At 40.8% G+C, this 23946-nt stretch overlaps 1 protein-coding gene across 1 annotated transcript; it reads right to left on the bottom strand.

Annotated features, from left to right (window-relative positions):
* Positions 1 to 2799: 2799 nt before the first annotated feature.
* Positions 2800 to 23014, bottom strand: cables1 (Cdk5 and Abl enzyme substrate 1). The gene is given in 11 exon segments (XM_030751356.1): positions 2800 to 2984; positions 2987 to 3062; positions 4179 to 4386; positions 4513 to 4619; positions 8086 to 8189; positions 9156 to 9312; positions 10342 to 10441; positions 13267 to 13344; positions 14400 to 14492; positions 15900 to 15971; positions 22348 to 23014. Coding segments are annotated over 11 exon segments (1635 nt in total). The 5' UTR covers positions 22926 to 23014; the 3' UTR covers positions 2800 to 2922.
* Positions 23015 to 23946: the final 932 nt, after the last annotated feature.

Genomic DNA, 23946 nt, shown 5'->3' with positions numbered 1-23946 from the left:
CTGACTTCATGGATAAATAAAGCTGGGTATCATCTGCATAGCAATGAAAATGTAAGCAGGTTTTGTAATAATATTGCCTTATGGAAGCATGTATAATGTAAAAAATATTGGTCAAAGCACAGAACCCTGTGGAACTCCACAACTAACTCTCACACACACACCCTAAAAGCCTGTAATACATATCCTGTTAATAGAGATAAACTGCTCATACTTGAAATTGAATCATTAATTGATGGTAAGACTTCTTTGAGCAGTCTTGTAGGAGTGGGGTCTAATAGACACACTGATGATTTAGAGAAAGAAATTATTGAAGTTAGTTTGAAAAGGTCAATAGCAGAGAAAGTCTAAATAAATATCAGCATTAAAGCTGATAAACTGATAAAGACTTTTTTATATGACTGTAAATGTTGTACAAAATCATTTGTACGTGCCATGACATTTTCCCCTTCACTTGGTTAAACCACAACACAAAGATAGGGCATTACAAACTGTGCTAATGGTAATGCCATTGTAAACATGTCCTCCTGTGCCACGAGTGGGTTTGGTGTTTAATGTTATGACCATCTTGTGGATAGATGAAAACAGGTTGGGTTTGATGTCAGGTTGCACAGTGTATTTTTAGAACAGATACCTGTTGTGAGACCTTGTGAAAGTACAAAGATGGGACTCAAATGTTTTTTTTCCTCCAATTTTCTATAAGGAAAAAAACAAACAAAAAAAAACTTATTGTTAGACATCTGGAGGATATTAACTATGGCAACTATGGGGCGAAATAATTTTAATCCCACTGGAGTTAAGTAGATTTTGTCAAAATTTACACAAAACAGACCTGATGAACGACTCTTAATTCAGCAGTGTTGTTTCTGAACTGTCTTGGAGTAAAAGTAATAATTTAAAGGCATCCTCTGGAAAATGTGAATGCGTGCAGATATTTCTGTCTGGACCAAATACAGACAAATGCCACTTTCCTAACTAACTCTAGTCCATCAGTTTCCTGTAACTTAATACACACTAGATTTGGGTAAAACATGAAAAAACAACAACAACAACAAAAAAAAAAAGCATGCGAGTCTTGTTTGGATTGAACAAGCAAAGCAATTTATTTACAAACACACACACACACACACACACACACACACACACACACACACACACACACACACACACACACACACACACACACACACACACAGGTAATACGAGTCATCCATGAGTCTTTCCTCACAGAGCATTTAGTGTGCATCCTACAGCAAAATCTTTGGGCTTGCAAAGAGAAATAAGCTCAGTATTTTGTTCCGCCATGAATCAAGACTATCAAATGCGGTTTGGTTCAGTCTCGTGATCATTTCAACTCACAATACCATCAATACTTGGAGCGGCATCAAATACTGTTTTCCCTGTAGCCTCGGTTTGTAATATGGTGGCCTTTCAACACTCTGTGGTAGTGTGCGAGACAATTTCAAGGTAGAAAAAAAAAAAAATTAAGCTGTGAGAGATACATGCCAAATAAATGGAATTAATCACCTTTAAGTGGCCACATTGGTTGAAATGTTTTCAGTATTCTCTGTAAAAAAAAAAAAAAAAAAAAAAAAAAAAAAAAAAAAAACCCACTGTAGATTTCAACTCAAATGATCATTCAAGTTATAAGCAAATATTTGATCTATGACTGATCCCATTTGGGATTTTGCTTAGATTTTTCCCCTCTGCGGAGAGGTCAAAGGTCAGTGTCACCTAAAGAGATGTGTCCCTGCAGCCTGTAAAGGCTCAAACACTTAGTTACTGGCACAGGGTCTTAACCCACATCCTCCAGGCACCCGAGCATTCTGCTGATACTGATCACTGGTTAATGACATCTCCTCCGATCAAGCATCCTGAACCCATTAAAGCACTGTAAACGTGCTAGCGATACACTCTAACATAGAGCAGAGAAAATTTGACTCGGATAAAAGACAGTCTGGTCTTCAGAAGTCTATATCAAGGATTTGACTGGTAGAAAAATGAATGGAACACTTTAGTGAAAAATAGAAAGTCAAAACCTCTCTGCGGGTACCTGTGTACAAAGAATCATTACTTTTCATGCAGACTGTGGCTGGAAAATTGTGACTAAACCAAGAGAGAGGAAAAAACAAACAAATCGAAAGGTCCATTCAAATGACCTCTGCGTGGTGCTCACGAAGACAGCTTTTTTTTTTTTTTCTTCCCCTTGAAAAGGGGAAGGAAAAAAGTTCCCAAGCTTGTTCCCAAGCTTGTTAAAGATCTGAAAAACGGTTGCCCTGCCCCAGTGTCTTCTTCAAAAAGTGCACTTTTAAGATGAAAACTTGAATCACGCTGAGGAATAACAGTCCTGCCAAAACCGGCCTCTTAAAAAGGCTTCTGTTTAAATTTTATGCAGCTCATGAGGCAACGAATCATAAAAAGTTTACAAAGAGAAAAGATTAAATCATTACAATCACTGATTGTTTTGACTGACAAAGTTCACCATCAGATTAAAATAATAATAATAATAATAATAATAATAATAATAATAATAATAGTAAAAAAAGAAGATACCCTCAGATCAACTTGAGGACTAAAAATACAAAATGATGAAGGTGATGAGATGTGAAACATGCAAACTAGAAAAACAACTTGTTGAAGATGGGCGAACCCTTTCTTTCAGAAGTCCGTGTAGTGATGACGAATGTAGAGGTCAAACAGCGGAGAAAAGTTTGCTTAAAAACATGTGTCCCTTTGGCTGATGTCAGTTCAGTGAGAGGAAGGAGCGGGTTGTCTGTAGTGATGAGCGGCTGTAGCTCAGCGACAGACAGCGGTACCTTGAAGTTATCAAACAGAGACGAGGAGACAGGCTGGAAGATGGATACTGTAGAAAGAGGGGGATCAGAAGGAGAACCCGGTGGTCGTCCTCCTGATGGGTCACCAATGCTAGGAGGTCTGCAGAAGGCGTCTGTAGTGGGGCATGATCTCATGCTCTGGCAGGTGCAGGTGAACTCCAGCGCCACCAAGACGGGGAATTCGAAGGCTATCAGCTCCCTGCGGTTCACTCTGAACCTCTCCTCCAGTTTCTGGCAGAAAAACAAAGCAAGTCAGCGTGAAAAGAAAAAAAAAAAAAAAAAAAAGATGCTTCTTGACTCATAATCCACACCCTCTTATTGTTTTTTTTTTTTTTTAAACCTGCATGTCATGAGACCTGGCCCTGCTCTGCTCACAGCACACTTGGCTCAGAAGTGTGAACATGACTGCTTTATATTTAGTCACCGTGTGCAAGAAGCAAACAAAAAAAGTTGGGAAAAAAAACCAATACTTGAAAGGCTTTCATTAACAGGGCTTTATATATTAAAAATGTATTTATGGATAATAACAGCTGTTTTAAACATCAGAATTCAATTGTTCTAAGGTATCAAATTGAAAACTTAAAAAGGTGCATTTTTGAAGTTTAAAAACCACACTGAAAACTAAAAAAAAAATATTTATAACCCCCCCCCCACCCCCCCCCCCCCCCACCCCCCCCCCCCCCCCCCCCCCCCCCGCCCCCCCCCTCGCTGCAGTGATGCACAGGTGGACTCTAGGACCCTGGGAAATTAAATTACTCACTGGGTGTGCACCCAGGTACCAGGTTGCCAGGTGCAACTCAGCACATTATTATTACCACACCCAACCAGAGGTGAAAGGTTCAATACAAATTCCCTTGGATTCACAGCTAAACAAAGCTGTTAAAGCATAGAAGAGACGAGCAATGTGTGAGAAAAAAAAAAAACAAAAACCTCCAGCTATTTATTAGATTTGGGAATTACTCAATTGGCAGTTTCGGGCCCTGTTCTTTTTTTTTTTTCCTCTCAGGACAAATGAACATTAAGGTTTGCAAACACTTCTTTCTCTTGCAGATGCATTTATTTCACATTTTGACTGCCATTCTCCCATTTTTTAAAATATTTGTTTAAGTTGCTTATGGCTTTACTCTGTCTAGCCTGTTATACTTGAACCCTGAGGGATCGGTTTACCCGGTTTTGGCTTATCTGCTACCCACACCCAGCCCAGTGGAATTTGTCTGTGGTGCTCAGAGCACTGAAAAATGACTGAGATCTTTGGAGAGAGAGAGCCTTCTCTGTAGTCAGTTTCCCTTTGTGTAACTTTGATTTGAGTGAACTGACCTTTTTGGAAGTGTGCGTGAAGAAACTTACGTCTATGAGAAGTTTGACCTCGTGTTTCTTGAGATCGCCGCCGATCTTGGCTGCCAGCAGGACGCAAGCTCCAGCACAGAGTTTACGGTTCTGCTTGTTTAGTTTGCCTTGAAGAACGAGTTTTTCAAAGTAGACAAAAGCCATGGCCACTGTCGGTTCCTCAAAGCCACATTCATCCTGGGCCAGTTTTCTTATCTCTCTTTTCAAGCTGCACAGAGTTTAAAAAAAAAAAAAAAAAAAAAAAAGAGGAAAGAAAGATTACAATTAAAGAAGTTGGTAAAGAAAACAAGTAAAACAGCTTCTGTTAAGGTGAATAAACTTCTGGCTCTTTTACCTCCTTATTTTGCTGAGTGTCAGCTTGATGTGTGGGAATTTCTCCTTGAAGGTTTCATTCATGTCCTTCTTGAGGTCAGAGGGTTTCACGTATTCGATGACCGTAGTCTGGAAAGGAAAACCAGAAGCGGTGTCAGAATGACTACACTTTCAATAAAGTGACTGGATCCTAACACCTTGGTGTTGGATTCCACCATCACTGCTGTTACCGCTATCACTTAAAGAATAGCTGGTGATATTGGACTTTTTTTTTCTCCCTTGTGAACAAGAACCAACAAAGAATCAACTGCACTGTGTGTGTGTGTTCAGATGAACAATACGTAATACATTATGCTGTGTCAGTATTTATTTAACCTTCCTTAAGCAGCAACTGTGTGGAAAATTAAGTCCACCCCATGATCCAGTAGCCTGTAGAACCACCTTTAGCAGCAATAACTTGAAGTAATCATTTTCTGTATGACTTCATCAGTCTCTCATATTCTTAAATTAAATTAAATTTTATTTATATAGCACCAAATCACAACAAACAGTCACCTCAAGGCACTTTATTATTGTGAAGGAATTCTGGCCCACTCTTCTTCACAAAATTGCTTCAGTTTATTGAGGTTTGCAGGCATTCATTTATGCACAGCTCACTTAAGCTCCCACCACAGCGTTTCAGTCAGGTTGAGGTCTGGACTTTGACTGGGCCATTGCAGCACCTTGGTTCTTTACATGACCCAAACCGTCCCACAGCTTCAGCTGTCAGTCAGATGGCCTCACATTAGACTCTAGAATATAGTCATTACCCCTCTACCACCATGCTTCACAGATGGTATGAGGTGTTCGTGCCAATATGCTGTGTTTGGTTTCCACCAAATGTGGCGCTGCACATTAGAGATCTCCAGTTTGGTCTCGTCTGTCCAAAGGACATTGTTCCATAACAAGTCTGCAACTTTGCAAACCTAAGTCATGCTGCCATGTTCCTCTTGGCAATCCTTCCAAGCAAGTCATACTTGCTCAGTCTTTTTCTAATTGTACTGTCACGAACTTTAACGTTTAACATTTGAACCTGTACAGTCTGAGATGTAGCTCGTTGGTTGTTCGCAGTTTCTCTTAATAATGAATAATCCTTCTCATTTAAAAAAAAAAATAAAAAATTATTCCCTGAAATGTAAAACCCTGTAACTAATGAAAGAAGGCGTACTTTCTTTTCACCATGACTAATTTTTTTTATTGCTCCATGTCAGATAAAATAAGTATTAAAGACAAATCAATAAGCCACACTGATACACTTGGCCAAAATCTTAATTCATTATGATGACCACAAACTATTTAGTAAACTATTCAGTCAGCCCCACATATATGGTTCTATTGAAGGCAGATGAGCAAATACTGCCAAAAGAATTTGCTCATCTGCCTTCACATGAACTTGAGTGAGATCCCATTCTTAATCCATAGGGTTTAGTATGATGTGGGCCCACCCTTTGCAGCTATAAACGCTTCAACTCTTCTGGGAAGGCTTTCTGCCAACTTTAAAAGCGTTTTTATGGGAATTTTTGACCATTCTTCCAGAAGCATATTTGTGAGGTCAGATACTGATATTGGACGAGAAGACCTGGCTCACAGTCTGCGCTCTCAGTCTCTGCGTTTTCCTGGTAACTGCCAAGTCCAGACTCATCCATTGGATTGCCAGACAGAGAAGCGTGATTTGTCACTTCTGTGACCAGGTCTCTACTGCTCTAGAGTCTGAGCATGGCATGCTTTACACCACTGCATACTGTGTTGTGATCTGATGCTTTACATTGGTGATGTAAGGCTTAGATGCAGCTGCTCAGCCATGGAAACCCAAAGCTCTACGCACTATTCTTGAGTTAATCTGAAGGCCACAGGAAGTTCTGTAGTGATTGACTCTGCAGAAAGTTGGCAACCTCTGCGCACTATGCGCCTCAGTATCCGCGTGGCCTACCACTTCATGGCTGAGTTGCTGTCATTAGAGTAATGAGAACATGCACATCCGAATGGAGGGGGTCAAAAGGGTGCAGGAACAAGAGCAAAAACTGAGCAAAAAAATAAAGTCCGCACACCAGAGAAGCTCCTGGAGGAAAATTTATTGCCAAATCCTCAAGGAAATTATTATTAGAATATTTAGTCACGAAGAAATTTCACGACTTGTTGCACAGGTGGCATCCTATCACAGTAGGTACCACACTGGAATTCACTGAGTTCCTGAAAGCGAGCCGTTCTTTAACAAATGTAGAAGCAGTCCTAAGTGCTTGGTTTTATGGAAGTGATTGGAACACCTGAATTCAATGATTTGCATGGGTGAGTGAATATGTTTGGCAATACAGGGTATAACTCCTAAATCTATTATTTTATCTTTTAATCTTAGTTTTCAGTTTCTCTCAGTGCAACATCAACCTCTGCATATTTAAAGGTGCCACATGCATAAAATTGCCTTTGCTTTCTTTAAAAAAAAAAAAAAAAAAAAACCTCTTTTGTGCCACAAGCAGTAGGTAACAGACATGTTATTGTAAACCTTTTACTTTAAAAAAGAAGATGATCCACGTTTTCTATGTCTTTATAATGTGTGTTAGACAATCTTTACTGCTTGTAATGGCATGCTTTGCGTATGAGGTGGCTGAGTCACACTGGGATAGCTTTTGTGTGGGTGAGAGTTTGGGCTAGGAGTTAGATCCCTGTTGAAGCCCATGTAATAATCCCAGGATTAATACTCCATAAAATAAATTGTTTTTCGTTGCTCTGGGATGGTGAATTCCCACACACCTACAAACCTCATCTGAATTGACATGAGTGAAGTTTTTTCTTCACACTGGTATAAAGAAAGTGAATTTCATCCCCTGTTTGAACCTGAAAGTTAAAGAGTCGGGTTTCCCAAGCAGCCTGTGTTCAATTCCTAAAATGCTGAGAATTCACTGCTTCCATTCCGGTAGTAAACACAATAGCCATTGTTGTCAGAGTAATTGGAGGAAGAGAGGACAAAAAAAAAAACCTGGCTTTGATTAACATTTCAACTGTGTCAGTCCTTGTTGTGTGTTCTGCCAGTCTCCACGGCAAAAACTGAACCCAGGAAAGAATGAGGTGGGAAACGAGTTGTTTTTGCATGTTTTCATCCCCCTTTTCAAACCACAATAAAAACATCTGTTCTGTTCCAGAAAAATAAAAGAATGATTAGTGTTGAGGCACTAACAGCTTTAACGGCTACTGCCAGCTACACAGAGATAAAGTCTCTGCATCCTTTCAGGCCCAAAGAGGTGGGAGAGAGATTCAATGACCTTGCTGATAAAGACTAAATAAGTAGATAAAAATGGGGAGGATTTTTTTTTTTCGGAAAGAATGCTTAGACAAATATTTCCGGTTTTATTGTTCTCTGTTGTGGTGGGAAAACTGAGCACAGAAGCCCAGAATGATTAAAAATAATAATACCAGTGAGATACTGCAGGACATTTCAAAGCAAATTATGCTGTGGATAAAAAAATAAAACAAAACATTCCTTTTGGCTCTCAAGAGGATGAAGCAACAGTTGCTGTTTTTGTTGTTGTTGTGATGATGGCGTATTAGAGTATTTTCTCACCATGTAGGAGGGGAAGATGAGGACTCTCTTGTGTTTGCCACAAGGCCACTGTGGGTCATCCAGCAGATTGGGGTCGTACTCACGAAAGTCCCCGAAATCATTCCCTGCCATTGCCACATAAACAACAATTAAGGCTGAGCCAGATTTAGCATTTCATAACTTTCCCTTTTTTCAATTAAAAAAAAATATACAGGTAAGACCATAAGTTTTTGGACATTGATGCTTTCTTTTTTGTAATTTTGCCCCTGTTCATCAACACAGAGGATTTTAAAATGAAATAATCATGATGTGACTGAAGTGCAGACTTCACTTCTGCTTTAATTAAAGAGCTTAACAAAAATTTGGCATTGAATGTTTTTATACATAGTCCCCATTTTCAGTGGCTCAAGAGCAATTCAACCAACTAAGATCAGGTGACTGACTTGGTCACTGAAGAATCCAGTTTCTTTCTTTGCCTTGAGAAACTCTTGGGTTGCTTTTGCAGTTTGCTTTGGATCATTATCCATTTTCACTGCGAAACACTGATCAGCTTTGCAGCATTTGGCTGAATCTGCGAGTATAGCCATGTACACTTTACAATTCACCCTGCTACTTCTTTCAGCAGTCACACCCTGTAGCCCTGTTCCACTGGCAACCCTACATGCTGTTAGATTGTCTCCACCACGTTAGACAGGTAACGTGGAATGCTTTGGATCCATTTCTTTTCACTTTGCTTCATTCTGGTACAAGTTAATCTTGTTTTCAGGTAACCAAAGACTTCTTCAGAACAAATACAGATGCTTTTAGATGTTTTCTGGCAAAGTCTAATTGGGTCCTTCTTGTTTGTGTAACCAGTGGTTTGCACCTTGTTGTAAACCTGCTGTATTTCCATTCATGAAGGGGTCTCTTGATTGTAGACTTTGACAATGGTGAAATGGTGTCTTTCAGGCCGTGATCTGGCCACTTTTAAGTGTTTTTGCAGTTTGAGTCTGAAAATGGGGGTTAGGTATAAAAAAAATGCCTGCAATTCCTGGCGAAGATTACAAACATTCAGAATGAGCACTTTAAGAACTCATTGGCAGCCTACTAACCTGTGTCTAAGCTGCTCTGGTTGCTGTTGGCTCGGCCCAAGCTGAGGCTGCGGTGGCTTGCATTACGAGACTGAGAGAAGGACGAGGTGGAGTCAATTGTGTTTCTTCGGCCACCCAGCACATAAGTAGGATACAGGAATTGGGTGTATGACACAGTCTGCAAACACGGATACATGTTATAATGTCTGCTTCACTGGTGCCCAAAACATTTGCCTGCTCTTATGTTAAACCTGTTCCACATGCTAATATTAATAGATCTGTTTCTAGCACAAGAAGAGCACAAATAACTTCAGCTGTAACAGAGTACCAGTATAGCATACTCCTGAGGCATCACGTACAATAACAGCATACTGGAACTGACTTGGCTAAAAGGAATGCAGTTGTTCTTAATGTGCTTAATTGCACGCGGGGCGTTTGGACTCCCCTGGCACATCAAAATAGTGCTCAGAAAAAGGCTCATTGCATAATCTGAAGAAAATCACTTCGCTAAACGCTAAATATGAATACGCTTATTATTCACTTTATTTTCTTAATTTCTGAAAACTTAACACAGTGTTTATGTCCTACATTAGTATTTAGATGGAAGTACTTTGTCTGATGAACAACCTTAGTGCAATTCTTGGCGCTGTAACAACTGGCAACTAACAAGCTAGTGACCTAGCTAATGCTCCATCAACACTGGGACACTTCTGAGCCATGACTATGCTAATATCTTAATACATTCAACATGAACCATTTTTGGCTGTTTTCTGTGTGTACAAAAGTCTTGAGCCACCTCTCATTTCTTTACATTGTACCTTATGTGTAAACACACAGAAATATAGTATTATATGGCAAAATAATTTCTCCAGGCCTCTTGAAGGATATTCAACGCTCTTCTTTGGACGCTGGTTGCCTTTTGTTACATTCTCTTTAAAAATTATAAGAAAGTCTGGCTCCTTGGAAGCAAAATATAAAGAAATGAGGGGCAGATCAACACTTTTGAACAGTACTATACAATTAAATGTTATTGTAACACAGTGGATGGCTCCTTATGTAAATACATATTTGATTTGATTTCTGCTTTCCTCCCACTGGTATTCGTGGTGTAAGTACCCTGTGAATAGTCCCACTAAACACACGGTTCTATATTCATTCATGTTGTACATGATGCTGATCCACACACACATTTTTGCTGGTTTCTCACCTTTCCATCCGCTCCTAACTCCACTCCCTCCAGCCCAATCACCATCTCCCTGGCACCTCCAGAAGGATGCCGCTGACGCCCTCCTTCCAGCTTTGCATCCCTAATGAGCACAAGACTTTTATAGATCTTTCACTATACAAATTATGCTGCAGATTCCTTATACCTCCTTTCCTTAACAATCTTTCAGAGATCTAGATCACCTCTTCGCTTGTCCGCTCTCAATTTCACAGATTTGGGTCCTGTATTGATCTGAGCTCATCAGCTGGCCTAGTTTCTGTAACCACTCGTGTCTTTGGCTGCATCTCAGGGCAATCAGAAATAAAGTGCACCCTTGGGAGGCAGCATGGAGGAGGGTACAGTTTCGTTCTAGCAGGAAAGTCTCTTCAAACTCAGCTGCTGCCTCACCAGTGCCTGAAATGCCACACTGCTGTGGGAGATTTGTAGGAGGTCAAAAGCTTGCCCGAAGCAGAAAACAGATGGCTGGAGAGAGGAGTGTGTCAGTGGAGCTTGACAGACATTTTTTTTTTTAACCAAATCAAATATACAATAATTAAAGTAAACACTGTTTACTGTTATGATTTAACTTGGCGTGATATTTTTAGGTCACTGTCAGTAAAGGCTAATTTAGATTGTGTACAGTGACAGAGAAGATTACATGCCTGCAGTCCACTTCATTTACAGTCTGCCATAATGAATAACTGATAACAGCAATGCAATGGCAAGCTGAAGACTAATTCTTTCCAGCGATTTGTGCTTAAAAGAAGGCAAGAAAATTAAGGTGCTCTAAGCAGGAGCTGATATTCATGTTTCCCCATTTTCCTTGGTCTCAATAAAAGTCTAAAGCTATTAAAATGTGGCCCAATCGCTGACAGATAAATATCCACCTGTGTTTGTGTTACATTAACTTCAGCCTTATCTCAATATTTGTACTGTTGCAACATTTCAGAGCGGGAGCAGACAGTGGAGGCTGCACACAGTCTTGTTTTTCTACAGTTCCCTTATCTTTCCTTGCTTTGTCTTGTGTTCTGTTTAAAAATGTTGTTCATACACAAAGAAGTAATGACACGGTGGGTCCTCACATGACTTTGCCAGTGTTTTGTTGACATGTGGGGCCAATCTGTTTTAATGAAAACAGTGTTATCTGGCAGACAGGCACAGCAGGACACGATGTTGACAGATGCATCGTAGACATTGACATCCCCAGGCAGTGGACCTCTTACGGGGGGGTGGGGGGATGGAGAGCTTTCTATGGAGAGTGCTTTTCTATGAAGCCATCCAGAGAATTTTTTTTGCTTCATTTGGTTGAGAATACAGAGGAATGAAAGGGAACGATAGCTTCTTAGTAGCATGCAGGAATCACTGGCTTCAGACATCTATATGTTAGTATTGTTGAAATTTTTGCAAAGTGCTCATCATGCCTTCTCAAATGTTTCTAAATTTAGCATCAAGAAAGTAAATATAACCACAACAAAAGAATTTTGACCCCTTTGCAAATACTTTGCAGTTCACATGAACGGTTGAGGGCAGGTATATTCCACAGCCTCTGTTTTTTTTTTTTTTTTTTTTTTTTTTAAATATCCCTGTAAGGAAATTTATCCTGCATTTGACCCATGTAAGTTTTCCTCTCTGATGCCAGGAGCGTTACTTAATGTCCAAGCCTGTTAGTGCCAGAAAAACATTGGAATCCAGTGCCAGTAAAGCAAAAACATGCAAAGTCTACACAGAAGTGTTTGAACTCAGAAAAGAACTAGCCCACGACAAGACAGTGACTGCCCACAACCAGAGGTTTAACTACCTGCCTATTAGCAACTCAAAACTGTTGCATTCCACCTTCTTTGTTTTAGAAAGTTTGAACTTGACTTTGAGCTGCAGAGATGCCAAATGAACCTCCTCCTGCCCGCAGTTTAATATTTAGCTTACATGATAAAAAGTAGTATAATTACTCATATCCAACTCCTGTCAAGAAAGCAAACAGCAAGAGGCAAACCGTTCCACTCTCCTGTTTTTAGTTGGCCATTTTCTGTCTAGATGTGAGCATTTATTGTAAAAAAAAAAAAAAAAAAAAAAATTAAGAATGTAGACGTCTAATAAAATAATGTTTTGCACATACAAGGCTCAGCTGAGCCAGCCAGCATCGAGCTGTAAATGGTCAATTAGCAGGAACGAGCAGTCAACGTGCTTACGGGACAACCCTGGGAGGTTTATTAACCCTTGACCTTGCGCTGATTGGCTGGCTTAGGAAATTCCACAAAAGTCCTGCTCTTCACTAAGCTATGGTGTGGGGCTTTTCTTCCTGTGCATTGTTTCCTCTGGTGTTCATCTGTCCCCTTTCCCTTCCTCAATAACACACCATTTTATGTCCCCCCATCCCAAAAAATATGCAAGGTGGGTCCGCTTTATACAGAGCATATGTTGCGTTTAAAAAATTTTTTTAAAAAGGAGAAAGTAAACACATTACCTACAGATAAACCAGACACTATTGCTGTTCTACAGTGCTAAGAAATGTAAATAGAAACCCTAGTCAGTCAGCACAGTGGATAATTAAATCAGTTGACAACACACTGAAAATGTCTATTTCTAATAACCAGGAGAGGTTAATATTAAATGCTGAATAGCAAAGCCAGCAACAGCTGCAACAGACAAAAATGGGTTGAATTGAACAAAGAAGGATGAGCGCTGAAGAGCCACCACGGGAAAAGTATCAGAAGCAATAAGCATTAGGCTACAATCTAGTCTAGATATGTACAAAATTAAGCCTTAAAGCCCTTTTCAGCCTACTTTTTTAATACATTTATTTATTAACCTATTAAGATAAAAAATAAAATAAAATGCATCCACCAAAACAAGAGGGATGAGAAAACAAAGGGAAAGAGGAAGCACAGGTTGGAGGATGTTACGACGTTCGGCATGCCGTAGGATACATACCCTGCTTGGCTACAATCTCGATAGGGCAGGACTGAAAATACACTATAGAAGGATCTTCTGCCACTGATAAGGACTATCCTATGAAAACAAAAATGGTAAACAAGCTAATCAGTATCTACTGGACAAGATCCACAGGTTAAAGTTGGTAAGAGTGTGCAGTAACAGGTAGAATGAACTGTAAATTCATGGTGTGTTATTTAGTACTTGTTGCAGTTTGGCACATATACTCAGCCTGTGGGGAATAACGATGAGTTTTTTCTCCCAAGATTTTTTTTTTTTTTATTAATTAGGTAGGTATCTAATCAGAGTCTGTTCCCCAGTGACCTGAGGTCAACAGCACAGAGGGCAGAACGGCTCTGACTTCAACTACAACAACCTCATAATTAAAACGTCATCACTCAGACTCTCAGACACATGGTGAATCCTGCTACTCAGCCAAAATCAGCATCAGGAAACAAACACCACGTGAGGGTCACAAAAAGCTGCACGTTTCAGCATCAGCTGAAAACTGGATATGGAGGACTGGCCTAATTTAAGAGGTGGCACACTGACGTCTTAACAGGAGATGCTGCACTACCCTCTATCCCTCAATATTAACCAAATGCTGGATACAAGAACTGAAGACTAACAAACACAGCTACACTTTGAAACACAATGCAACAATTACTCTTCCCTAAACTGCACCAGAACACAAATCCCTGATAAATAAAATCTAACTGAACTATCTCCTGAATCCAAATAATGTAGCAGTGATAATAAAAGTCACCAGAGCAGTATTACACAGAAACACTCCATATATACTTTGGTCAGGAATTAAACATCATAATACTTGTGCCAAAATGTGATTGATTGATGTCAGTCATCAAATAATTTAGTAGCGGGTGATTTGTGTTTTGATTACAGAATTTGTGACAGTAATTAAATAAAGATTAACATCAAAATTAATTGATTCATTTGCATATCCAGGATTCACAACTGCATCCATCTATAAGTTGAAGCTATGAATGCGGCCTGGCCTGTGATGTGACTTGTAACATGAGAAACATCCAAACTGCAGTTCATTGACTGGGGCAGCCTCCATTATTCAGTGAGGACTTGTATTGACTGAGGGGTGCCGATGTTTGCCTTCATACCTTCCATTGCGCATATCGTGTTGCCTCATGTTCTTTACGAAGTGGACCTTCTTGAAGCTCTTTGGTCGGGGTGAACCCGATAGGGTTCGACATCTGAAATGTAAAAACAAACATAAAGGATGGAAACACAGAAACCTCTCCAAGCGGGGTGCATTACACTGAGCTGAGTGACTCATGTTGAGACACGGAGCTATACATTCATGGTAAAAAGAATGTGCAAGCTCCCTTCAGTTCTAAGGATTTTAGTATCAGGACATTATTAAAAGAAATAAATCAGCTGGTCCTTAGCAGCCCTTAAAATTAGCTACATACAACCTCATAAGAACAGCAACACATCAAGTCATTATTTATTCAACAAAAAATAAGCCAATATGCTGAAGCTGTGTGGGAAAAACTAAGTACACCCTTACTGCTTCCATAAGATTTAAGAGGAAAAGTCACAGCCAGCTGCTGCTAATCAAATACACGTGTTTTATTGATCATCAGCAAGTTTTGGCAGTTTGCTGGTCTGGAGCATTCAGGTGTGTGTGTGTGTGTGTGCTGACACAATGCCAAGTGAGAAAAGTCATTCAGCAATGATCTTCAAGAAGCAACTGTTGCTGCTCATCAATCTGGGAAGGGTTATAAGGCCATCATCATTCTACACTGAGAAAGATTATTCACACTTGGAAAACATTCAAGACAGTTGCCAATCTTTCCAGGAGTGGACGTCCCCAGCAAATTCACCCCAAAGTCAGGCTGTGCAATGCTCAGAGAAACTGTAAAAACCCAAGAGCTACAGCTTAGATTCTGCAGGCCTCAGTATGCTTACTGAGTTATGTTAAAGTTCTTGACAGCACAATGAGGAAAAAGACAGAACAAGAATGGCTTGTTTGAAACAGCATGGCAGCACAAATGACAGAATCGAGGGGTTTGTTGGAGTGAAGTGTGTGTGTGTGTGTGGGGGGGGGGGGGGGGGGGGGGGGGGGGATTGGGAGGGGTTTTTTTTTTTTGCAATCACAGCAACTTACAGTCACTGAGTCAAAAAAGCAAAGAATCAAGATGTTGCAATGGCCAAGACAAAGTCCAGATCTCAACCTGACCAAAATGCTGTGTGGGGACCTTAAGAGAGCTGTGCATGATTGAATGCTCGCAAACTTCAATGAACTGAATCGATGTTGTGAAGAAGAGTGGGCCAAAATTCCTTCACGACGTTGTATGAGACTGATAGTCATACAGAAAATGATTACTTCAAGATATCGCCACTAAAACTGCTTCTACAAGCTGCGTTTTTCACACTGTTCTTTCTGCATTTTGAATTAGTTTTTGTTAAATAAATAATGACATGGGCCACCGCGTCATGTGTTCTTGTTCACCTGACGATGAACCTGATCAGGACCAGATGATGATTTTTTTTTTTCTAAAAACATGATTTGATATGTAAAATCTCAGTGAAAGAAAGTGTACTTTTTGACATGACTGCAGCATGAACCTGAAAAGCATTTCTGTGAAGCTTATTACCTGCGCAGAGGAGCGTTTTCCTCAATGTCCTCTAGAGTTTCAAGCGAAGAGCGCTGAGAGATTAGTCTTCGTCTGGGAGGGCAGACAGAAGGGAAGTTAGACGTTAGGAGATATGAAGAAATATCACCATCAACCATCACTTCACAAGTTCAACTGTCATTTAGCAAAAACAGCTTTTAGAGGAACTACCTCTTGCTCTAACAATAATAATAATAATCCTTTCCATGATTTTGCACTTGCTTTTAATGTTATATTTTGGTCTGTGCTCAAAAAGGATGAATGTTTAATACTCAGGCTTAGCAACAACATGTGTGGTCACCAGTGGCTTGGAACAAAGGTTAAACAATGCTTCCCAATTATCACTTGTCTCTATAAATTCTGAGATTATTTTCCAAACATGAGTTTTGGATGGTTGACTTATAACTGTCATCAGTGTGTGCCTGTGTGGTCAACGATCACCCCCTCAAGTCTTGTGTAGATCACAGAGAATTTTCCAGGATCAGAGCTGCTAAGAGGATAACGAGCTGGCTCTGCGAGCACTTTGTGTAACACATTTTGTCACAGATGGCCTTTATTTCACACTTAAGTTGCTCGACTCAGTCTAATTCTGCTGGACCACGTTTATAAGATCAGCTGCCAGAACAAACCCACATGTGATGGCGAAGAATGTCTGAGCTGTGCCAAAATTAGGTTATAATTGCACATTTAACACCACAATAACAACATAATCCAACTCCAATTAGCCAGCCTTAAAACGTGGCCACATTTTAAGCAGTGGAAATGAATACATTAGAGGTCAGATAAGACAAAATCTGACACACTTTCCCAGTGGGTCTGTCAGTCATGATGTAAGAAATAACTCAAATAAGCCAAAGTGAAGAAAGAGGGTAAATAAGTGACTGTTAAGACCACACTTACTACTGTATACAATGCAGGCTTTTTCCCGCAGAGGGAAATTTGCAACCAGTTTTTATGAATTGGGGGTTAATTCACTTGAGCATTTTATGAAGTGGTCTGGAGTAACATTAAAATACAAACATTTCTGTGAAAGAGTGGTTGAACCCCCCCCCATTTCTGAGCAACGAAAATGCCTGAAATCGTGCAGCATCTAATTCTCATAAATCAAAATGTACTGTAATGCTGTAAGATGCTGCAGCATTAAGACAAATCGAACACATTTAACTGGACTCGCTCCTCCTCACCAGGCATTTCAGCCAAAGGGAGAGACAGCAGAGTGTAAAGTGGCTGGTTAATAACTGACAAAGCGTGCGGACAAATGAACAAAAAATGACTCTGTCCTCGAGGAGCTCGCTGAGTTTAAACCAACAGGGGCTGAGTGAACAGTGTATACTGGAGGAGATGGGCTCAGCTGAGTGCTTACATGAAGAGCAAGACCACTGAAGCAGACAAAAAGCTGAAGGCCTTTATACTGACTAACCTTCTGCACTCAATATAATGGACCCTAATGATCATAAACTAAAAGGGAAAAACAAAGTCTTCATAAAAAGGCATGAGCAATAAAATTCTTAGTCTAAATGATAAGAACGATCAGACCTGTGAGCTGCTGACACCAACTCTGTCTCTACTACCGTGAGTTGAAAGGGCCATAACAAACGGACCTGGCCTGACCTCTTCATGAAGGTCAGATGAGTGGTATCATGTGATTTATGGTCAGTCTTACATCATCCTCTTTCAGTGATAACCCTGAGGGATGGACTGGCTGGATAAGGATCTATGAGTGCACATATCCTGGAAGGTAAAGGCTTCTCTGTTGTGCATTGCTTCATTCACTAAACTACTTTAACTGCTGCATGAAGCTCTTACAACTATTCAAAAGAGATTGATAGTTTTACATGGGGAATTATCAACTAAGAGTGCAGTTCTTTTCATTTCTACAGAGCGCTTTAGCTTTTTTCAGCTCTTTGTTTTGGTTTTGGCAAATTACTATTTTGGCTCACTTGCCGCTTTTATCCTCTTTGTTTGCAAGCTGCAGCATTTTAGCAGCTCAACGAGTACTGCCACTACGGGTTGTGTCCTAGTTGTATAAATGGGCAATGGTTTTCTAGCATTTTCCCCCACTAAGACCACAGTAAGCGTATTTGCATGCGTTTTTTTAACGCTTGCTGCACTCTCCATACGAGTCCAAAAACAAATTACTCACACGCTAATGTATCCACTTACAGAGTTATTGCTTACTGCAACTATTCCTCCTGTCTATACTCCCTATGCATGAAAAGAAATAAGATAAAATCCACATTCCAGCAATACAATGTAAATTTCAGCTGAAGATAATCTAAGACTGTTAGATAGCATTTACTTCTTCACTAGATAAATCAAACTTGCAGTCATGGTAGTCTCTCTTTATGACCGTGTTTCCTTGTGATGCTGCAGTGGATGCATCTTAACACAAGGAACACATTTAAAAGCCTAAAACTCTGGAAATGACATGATTTCATTCACTTAGACAACTGACTGTGCATGTTTCTGAGCTACATTTCTTTGCAAATTTTACTCACTTTACAGTCTGTATGCACAGGAGGAATTATGCACAGTAACAGTTGCCAATAGCGTGTAGGACTAAAACATGATTTAGTTAGCTGATGGGCACGTTGCCAGTTCATCAGTTCACAACTGAACTTTGATCGAGCCGCTCTACATGAAAATCAGCAGTGGGACGTGCTTTTAATGCAAAAGATGTTTTCCAAGCTGGTGCAAGATCCTGGAAACAATATCACGGGACAGGCCACTTATTACCTTCAGACCCCACCAACTAGGGTTAGAGCCATCTGTTTCCATCCAGTCTGACATTAACTAGGCCCAGTGAGAAATTTCAAACCAGAGTCAGTGCAAATCAACAGCAGCAACAAGCATCCCCTCATTTATTTAAGCACCTGTCAAAAGTAAGTCACGCACCATTAAATTATTTTAACCTAAAACGCACACCATGCTCCTGCAATAAAATTTTTTTTTTGGAAAGCTATTGATAATCCTACTAAGCAATGAAGGCATAAAACTCAAGTGGACTATTTCGATGTGGCGATTAAACTGTTTCACACGTACGACCCGTTGGCAGCTCGCCACAGGACACAGTCTTCCATTTTGCTGCAGAGTGAAAAATAAACGTAATGTTCTGGGCTTATTCACACAAATATAGCCAGGAAAAAGGGAAATGTGATTACTGTGATAAAAAAAATAATCCGGTCGGGGGAGTTCAGCCTGTCCGGTCCGGAAAGGTTCAAAGGTACAGTGAGTAAAACGGGATGCGTCAAACGAGAGAAATGAATGGGCAAAAAGGAAAATAATAATTTTTAAAAAATGAACACAATATTAAAAAACCTTGTGTGTGTGTGTGTGTGTGTGTGTGTAACAGCATTGTACAAAACAGGAACTGTAAGAACCACAACAATTGATGATGTGAAATTTTAACTCTATTCTGTTCTATTTTAAAACTGCAGACATTACACACACACACACACACGACCCTAACCTGTGGGCTTTTCTTAGCTTTTATCCACGGCTCAGACACAGAAAAATTCAGGAAAGGAAAATGCAGCATTCTTATATAATCCTGTGATTATGCCAACCATGACCTCAGCGAACAACAATCAACCCCATAACCAGAAGTATGTGACCCGAACACAAGACTCCAGAGAGCCGTCACAATGGCTTGTGCTGCTTGTTTTCAAGCCACAGTTGTTTCCTCATGCTCAAAAAAAAAAAAAAAAAAGTCTTCTTAAAATACTTTAAAGTACATGTTTCTGAGAAACCTATTAGTGATGGGAATATAACCAACAGAGGACGTGAGAAGACTCAGACTTCGTCAGTTTTCAGGGGAAAGAATATAATGAACATTGCTCTACACCTCAGGCAGACAGGACCAGATGGTACTCAGTATTATATATTTAAAGCGCAGCAATTGGCATGCTGATTCTTGATGGATGAATGCTGAAGGGTGGAAGGAAAGCTAATTTCATATTCAGCTATCATTTCCATGCATTAGATTCTGATGAGGATATTGTGAAAAGCAGCTTTGGGCTCAGAAAGTCTATTTTGGCGGCACATCAGAGGCTCTTCGGCTTCCTCAATGAGAGCAGGACTGAAGGCCAAAAAGTCTAAGGGGAGAGTGTGTCTCCAGTTCCCCTGGGAGAGGAAGTGGAGGACAGAAAATACAGAGCTGGGAGCCAGGGCTGCTTCTCAGAAAGCCTGGGCATCCTGCCTCTCCCAGCTAGGGACCTCTATACACGTTTCCACCAGCTGCCCTCAGAAAACAGACCAGGCACTGTGCAGAGCGCTTGTCTGTCCGCACCCGGAGGAATATGGCTGCGCTCAATCAGCAGGTTGCATATTTCTCGACATCAGAATTCGTTTTATGTGGGTGTCCTTCGAGCGCATACCAAAAGCAGGGAAAAAGTCAGGCTTTAACATATTCAAACTGTATGTACTAAGCAAACAGGAGAACATCAAATCCATTTTCTTAACTGCTTAGTCAGCTGAGGATCTTTGGGGGCTGGAGTCTCCCAGATTTGGTGGGGTCAAACATGGACAGGTTGCCAGTCCGTCGCATGGCAAAGCAGAAACTGGATACAACATGTGCAAAACTGTGGCTATTTACTGAAACTCAGTAATTTTTTGATACCAACTGAAATATTTTATTTGCACAAAATATTGAAAACTGGCAGGTTTTCCAAGTTGGGTTTCCAGTATTTACAACCAGCATTCAAAAGTAAAAGCTGGTAGTAAAATTTGAGAAGAAATATAAATGATTTAAAAAGTTTGGCTTCTAATGTGAGCCTGATCAGTAGAGTTGTTGTAGAGGTAAAAAAATATATAAATCTGATATCAGTATACCGCCTGGTAATTTTTCACATGTGCGCCGGAGAAACTTTCCAGCAATGAATTTCACAAAATAGTCTGAAACATACTGTGAGGACACTGCTTTGACAACACCCTGCAGTCTGATGAGCTCTGATGCTGCTCTGCTGGACAAACCATGTGATGACTCCCTGACTAAATTATCATGTTCTGCACGTTCTGCAAATAAACAGTATTCATATGGGTGAATACAACATATGCACAATACCAATATGCCTGTGAACGCCACCTATTGGTCAGGCTCTGTAATGTTCATTTTATTTTGTTTATTATAGAAGCTTTAGTCGGTGGAGTTGCTGTTTGGTTCAATAATGCTGTTTCTTGAAAGTCAAGTTAAAATGTTTTAGTGTTGTAATCCGTTTTTGTTCGCAAAAAACAAAAGTGCAGATTAAGACTTTCCAAACAAGTTGGTTAGGCTACGCAATTTCAGGGAGGCAAAGAAAAGGAACTATATGCTTATCAGTGTTTCCCCACGAAGCAGAACTTCCTCAGAAGTCTGGCACAGGCTTCAGAAGGAGGCGAGGATTTGGATAAAAGACGGGCTCTGAACGGAGAAGATCTGACAGCAGGTTCTGACAGCGAAAGAACCATGAGATGACTGTTACTGACAGCGGTCCTGCTGCGAGGTGGCAACCTCCAAACTCTCCCCTTGTGTGAAAATAAAGTAGACAAAGAAGGCAAATAAAAAGACACCCATGTGAAACAGCAAGCCCCTGTTGCACACAGAGTTGAACAGGGGTGTAGAGTTACAGGATGTTTACGTCACACAGAAATGAAGGAGACAGCAGGTGTGTGCCAAGTTTTGTTGAGACACCCACTAAAAATCAGTTGAAGACAATTTGACAAAGAGCATTTATGCAGGAAAGATAACAGAGACTGACTAAGATGTGAAAGCTGGAATTTCTCCTGAGGGGGTTTTAAACAGCTCCGTAGTTTGTTGGACTTGTGATCAAAAGGATCTGTCCCCCTGTGCATATTAGTGACTCATAAGGCTGCAGGCACCTGTGTGGAGTTAAGGATACAGCTGAACATTTCCCTCCTGCTGTGTGCTGTTATGTCCAAGCAGACTGCTATCTTAGAATGGAAAGTATCAAATCAGCTGATAAGAAACCTGCAAGAAAACTGGCAAGAGTTCATTTACTTTAAAAAAAATTTTTTTTAATTATTTCTTCTCACACAATAACAAGAACCTACTAAAATATAATAAATAATAACTAATACAAGAAAGTCTGAAATCTGGTAAACTAATACACTTTAACAGAAGAACTTCCTTCTGGCAGCCAATAATCTGTTGGAATGTAAACATACTAAGTACAACACATTTTGGGGTTGTGCAGTAGCATCATAGTGTAAATAATAATAGACATTCAACACACCATGAGATTGCAAAGACTGCTCATGGGATTTCAGATGTGGAAAGAAAGCTTTGGTCTGCTTGCAAGATGAACTTAATGTGCAGTTTAATGACCTGATTGCGTTGATCCTGCAGTGCAGTACTGAACTTTCATCCATGGTCATATTGTGCTTTATTTCCCAATACCAGACAGTGAAGTAAAACTATTGTTTACACAGTTACCTTGACCTCTGCTGCTCTATCTGTCCGCCCTCCGGGCAGTAGTTCTGGGAGACTTGCCTGGAGTAGGTTGCAGGTAGGATTCCCTGAGTGTACGTCTGCAGCCTCCCTCTAGTCGAGGCTGGGACCGCGGAGAAAGGCGAGCTCAACGTCGAGGGCACAAAAGCGTCGCCCTCTGTGTCTGCACCGGCGGGGGCAGCAGTAGGACCCGTCCCCAAACTGGCCCGACTGCTGGCGTGGAGAGCCTGGTTTGCAAAAGCGAGCGCCTGGGTAGCTGTGGTCGTAGCCGCCACAGCAGCAGGGGCAGGAGGAGCAGCAGCTCCGGCTGCGCCAGCAGCTCCGTACGTCGAGCGCTCAGGAGAAACCAGGCTCTGTCTAGTCCTAGCTTCAAGGGAGTTATCCCCTTCACTCTGACTGCCCGCATCGTCTTGCACGGGTCGTCCATCCAGAGAAATGTTGCTGAGAAAAGACAGCGCCGCTTGCCTCCTCCTAGGGTCTATGCGTTTCCGCGTATGCTCAAGACTGGAGTGCTTTATCTGAAGCGTGGCTGTGGATGTGTTGCTGCTCGTGGCAGCCGCCATGGTCCACTTCCAGTTATCCGAGTCCCCGCAGCAGCAGCGATCTCACCTTAGTAACATGAATACTGTTGTGATAATCGCGCTTATGTTGGTGAATGGTGGTGCCCGTCTTTTAAGTACACGCGTTAAACTGGGTGAAAACAGCGAGGTCACGTGTGCGCAGTATTGTGGCAGCACAGGGAAAATTTGGACCAATGAGCTGTCAGGAATACATGTGTGTTTTTTTTTTCTTTTCCTGACTGCTGAAGCCTCCACTTCTCTGACAGTGCATGCCAAAATTACATAAACTCCACGGTGTTTCTATCGCACTGTAACGTTAACAGCTTTCATCAACTTTCCCTTCCTGCTGCATTATTTTGCAGCCCTAACACTCCTGCAGGAAATATTAAGCGTAGTTGGGGTGAAAACTTTTTAGCCTGCTTTGTGTATTACAAATATTACTCAAGCATGCCCCCCCCCCCCCTTTTTTTTTAAGCCCTGTTTGCTGCTTTCTAAAAGTGCAGGTGTATGTTATGCACATGGATCAGTGTGCACTGACAGAATGGGGGCCTGGCTCTGTTCGTTTTGAGAAAATAGATTATTTTCTGAACTGTATGAGTCAGCATATCTGAAGCGATAGCGCCATCTGTCCGCTTGACATGCACTGCGTATGCTGTTTTTGGCCATAACCCAATTAAATAGGCCATCTGGTGGGGGGTTTTGAGGGTTGCAACCACAGTAACCCATGTAGGGCAGCAATCAGCATATTTTGATGTAGAGCTAAAACGGGGAAGGTTGGAACATGTTCGGTGTTGGAGATTTAACTGGGAATATGAAGGTATGAATGTCATGCATGCACATGATTCAGAGTCTGATGAACCCACTGAGACAGGTAATGGGCAAGAGAGTGGAGGTATGGTGTTGTGCTCTCTCTGCTCTTGAAATTAAAATATTAAAATATAAACACCACCTCCATGCTGACAACACCTCATTACTTAGTTAGGGACACTCTAATAAGTTTATGAAAAATGAAGTTTAAATTAAG

The sequence above is a fragment of the Archocentrus centrarchus genome, chromosome 17, assembly GCF_007364275.1.
Source record: "Archocentrus centrarchus isolate MPI-CPG fArcCen1 chromosome 17, fArcCen1, whole genome shotgun sequence".
Classification (NCBI taxonomy): domain Eukaryota; kingdom Metazoa; phylum Chordata; class Actinopteri; order Cichliformes; family Cichlidae; genus Archocentrus; species Archocentrus centrarchus.
This window is presented reverse-complemented; position numbering and strand designations above follow the sequence as displayed.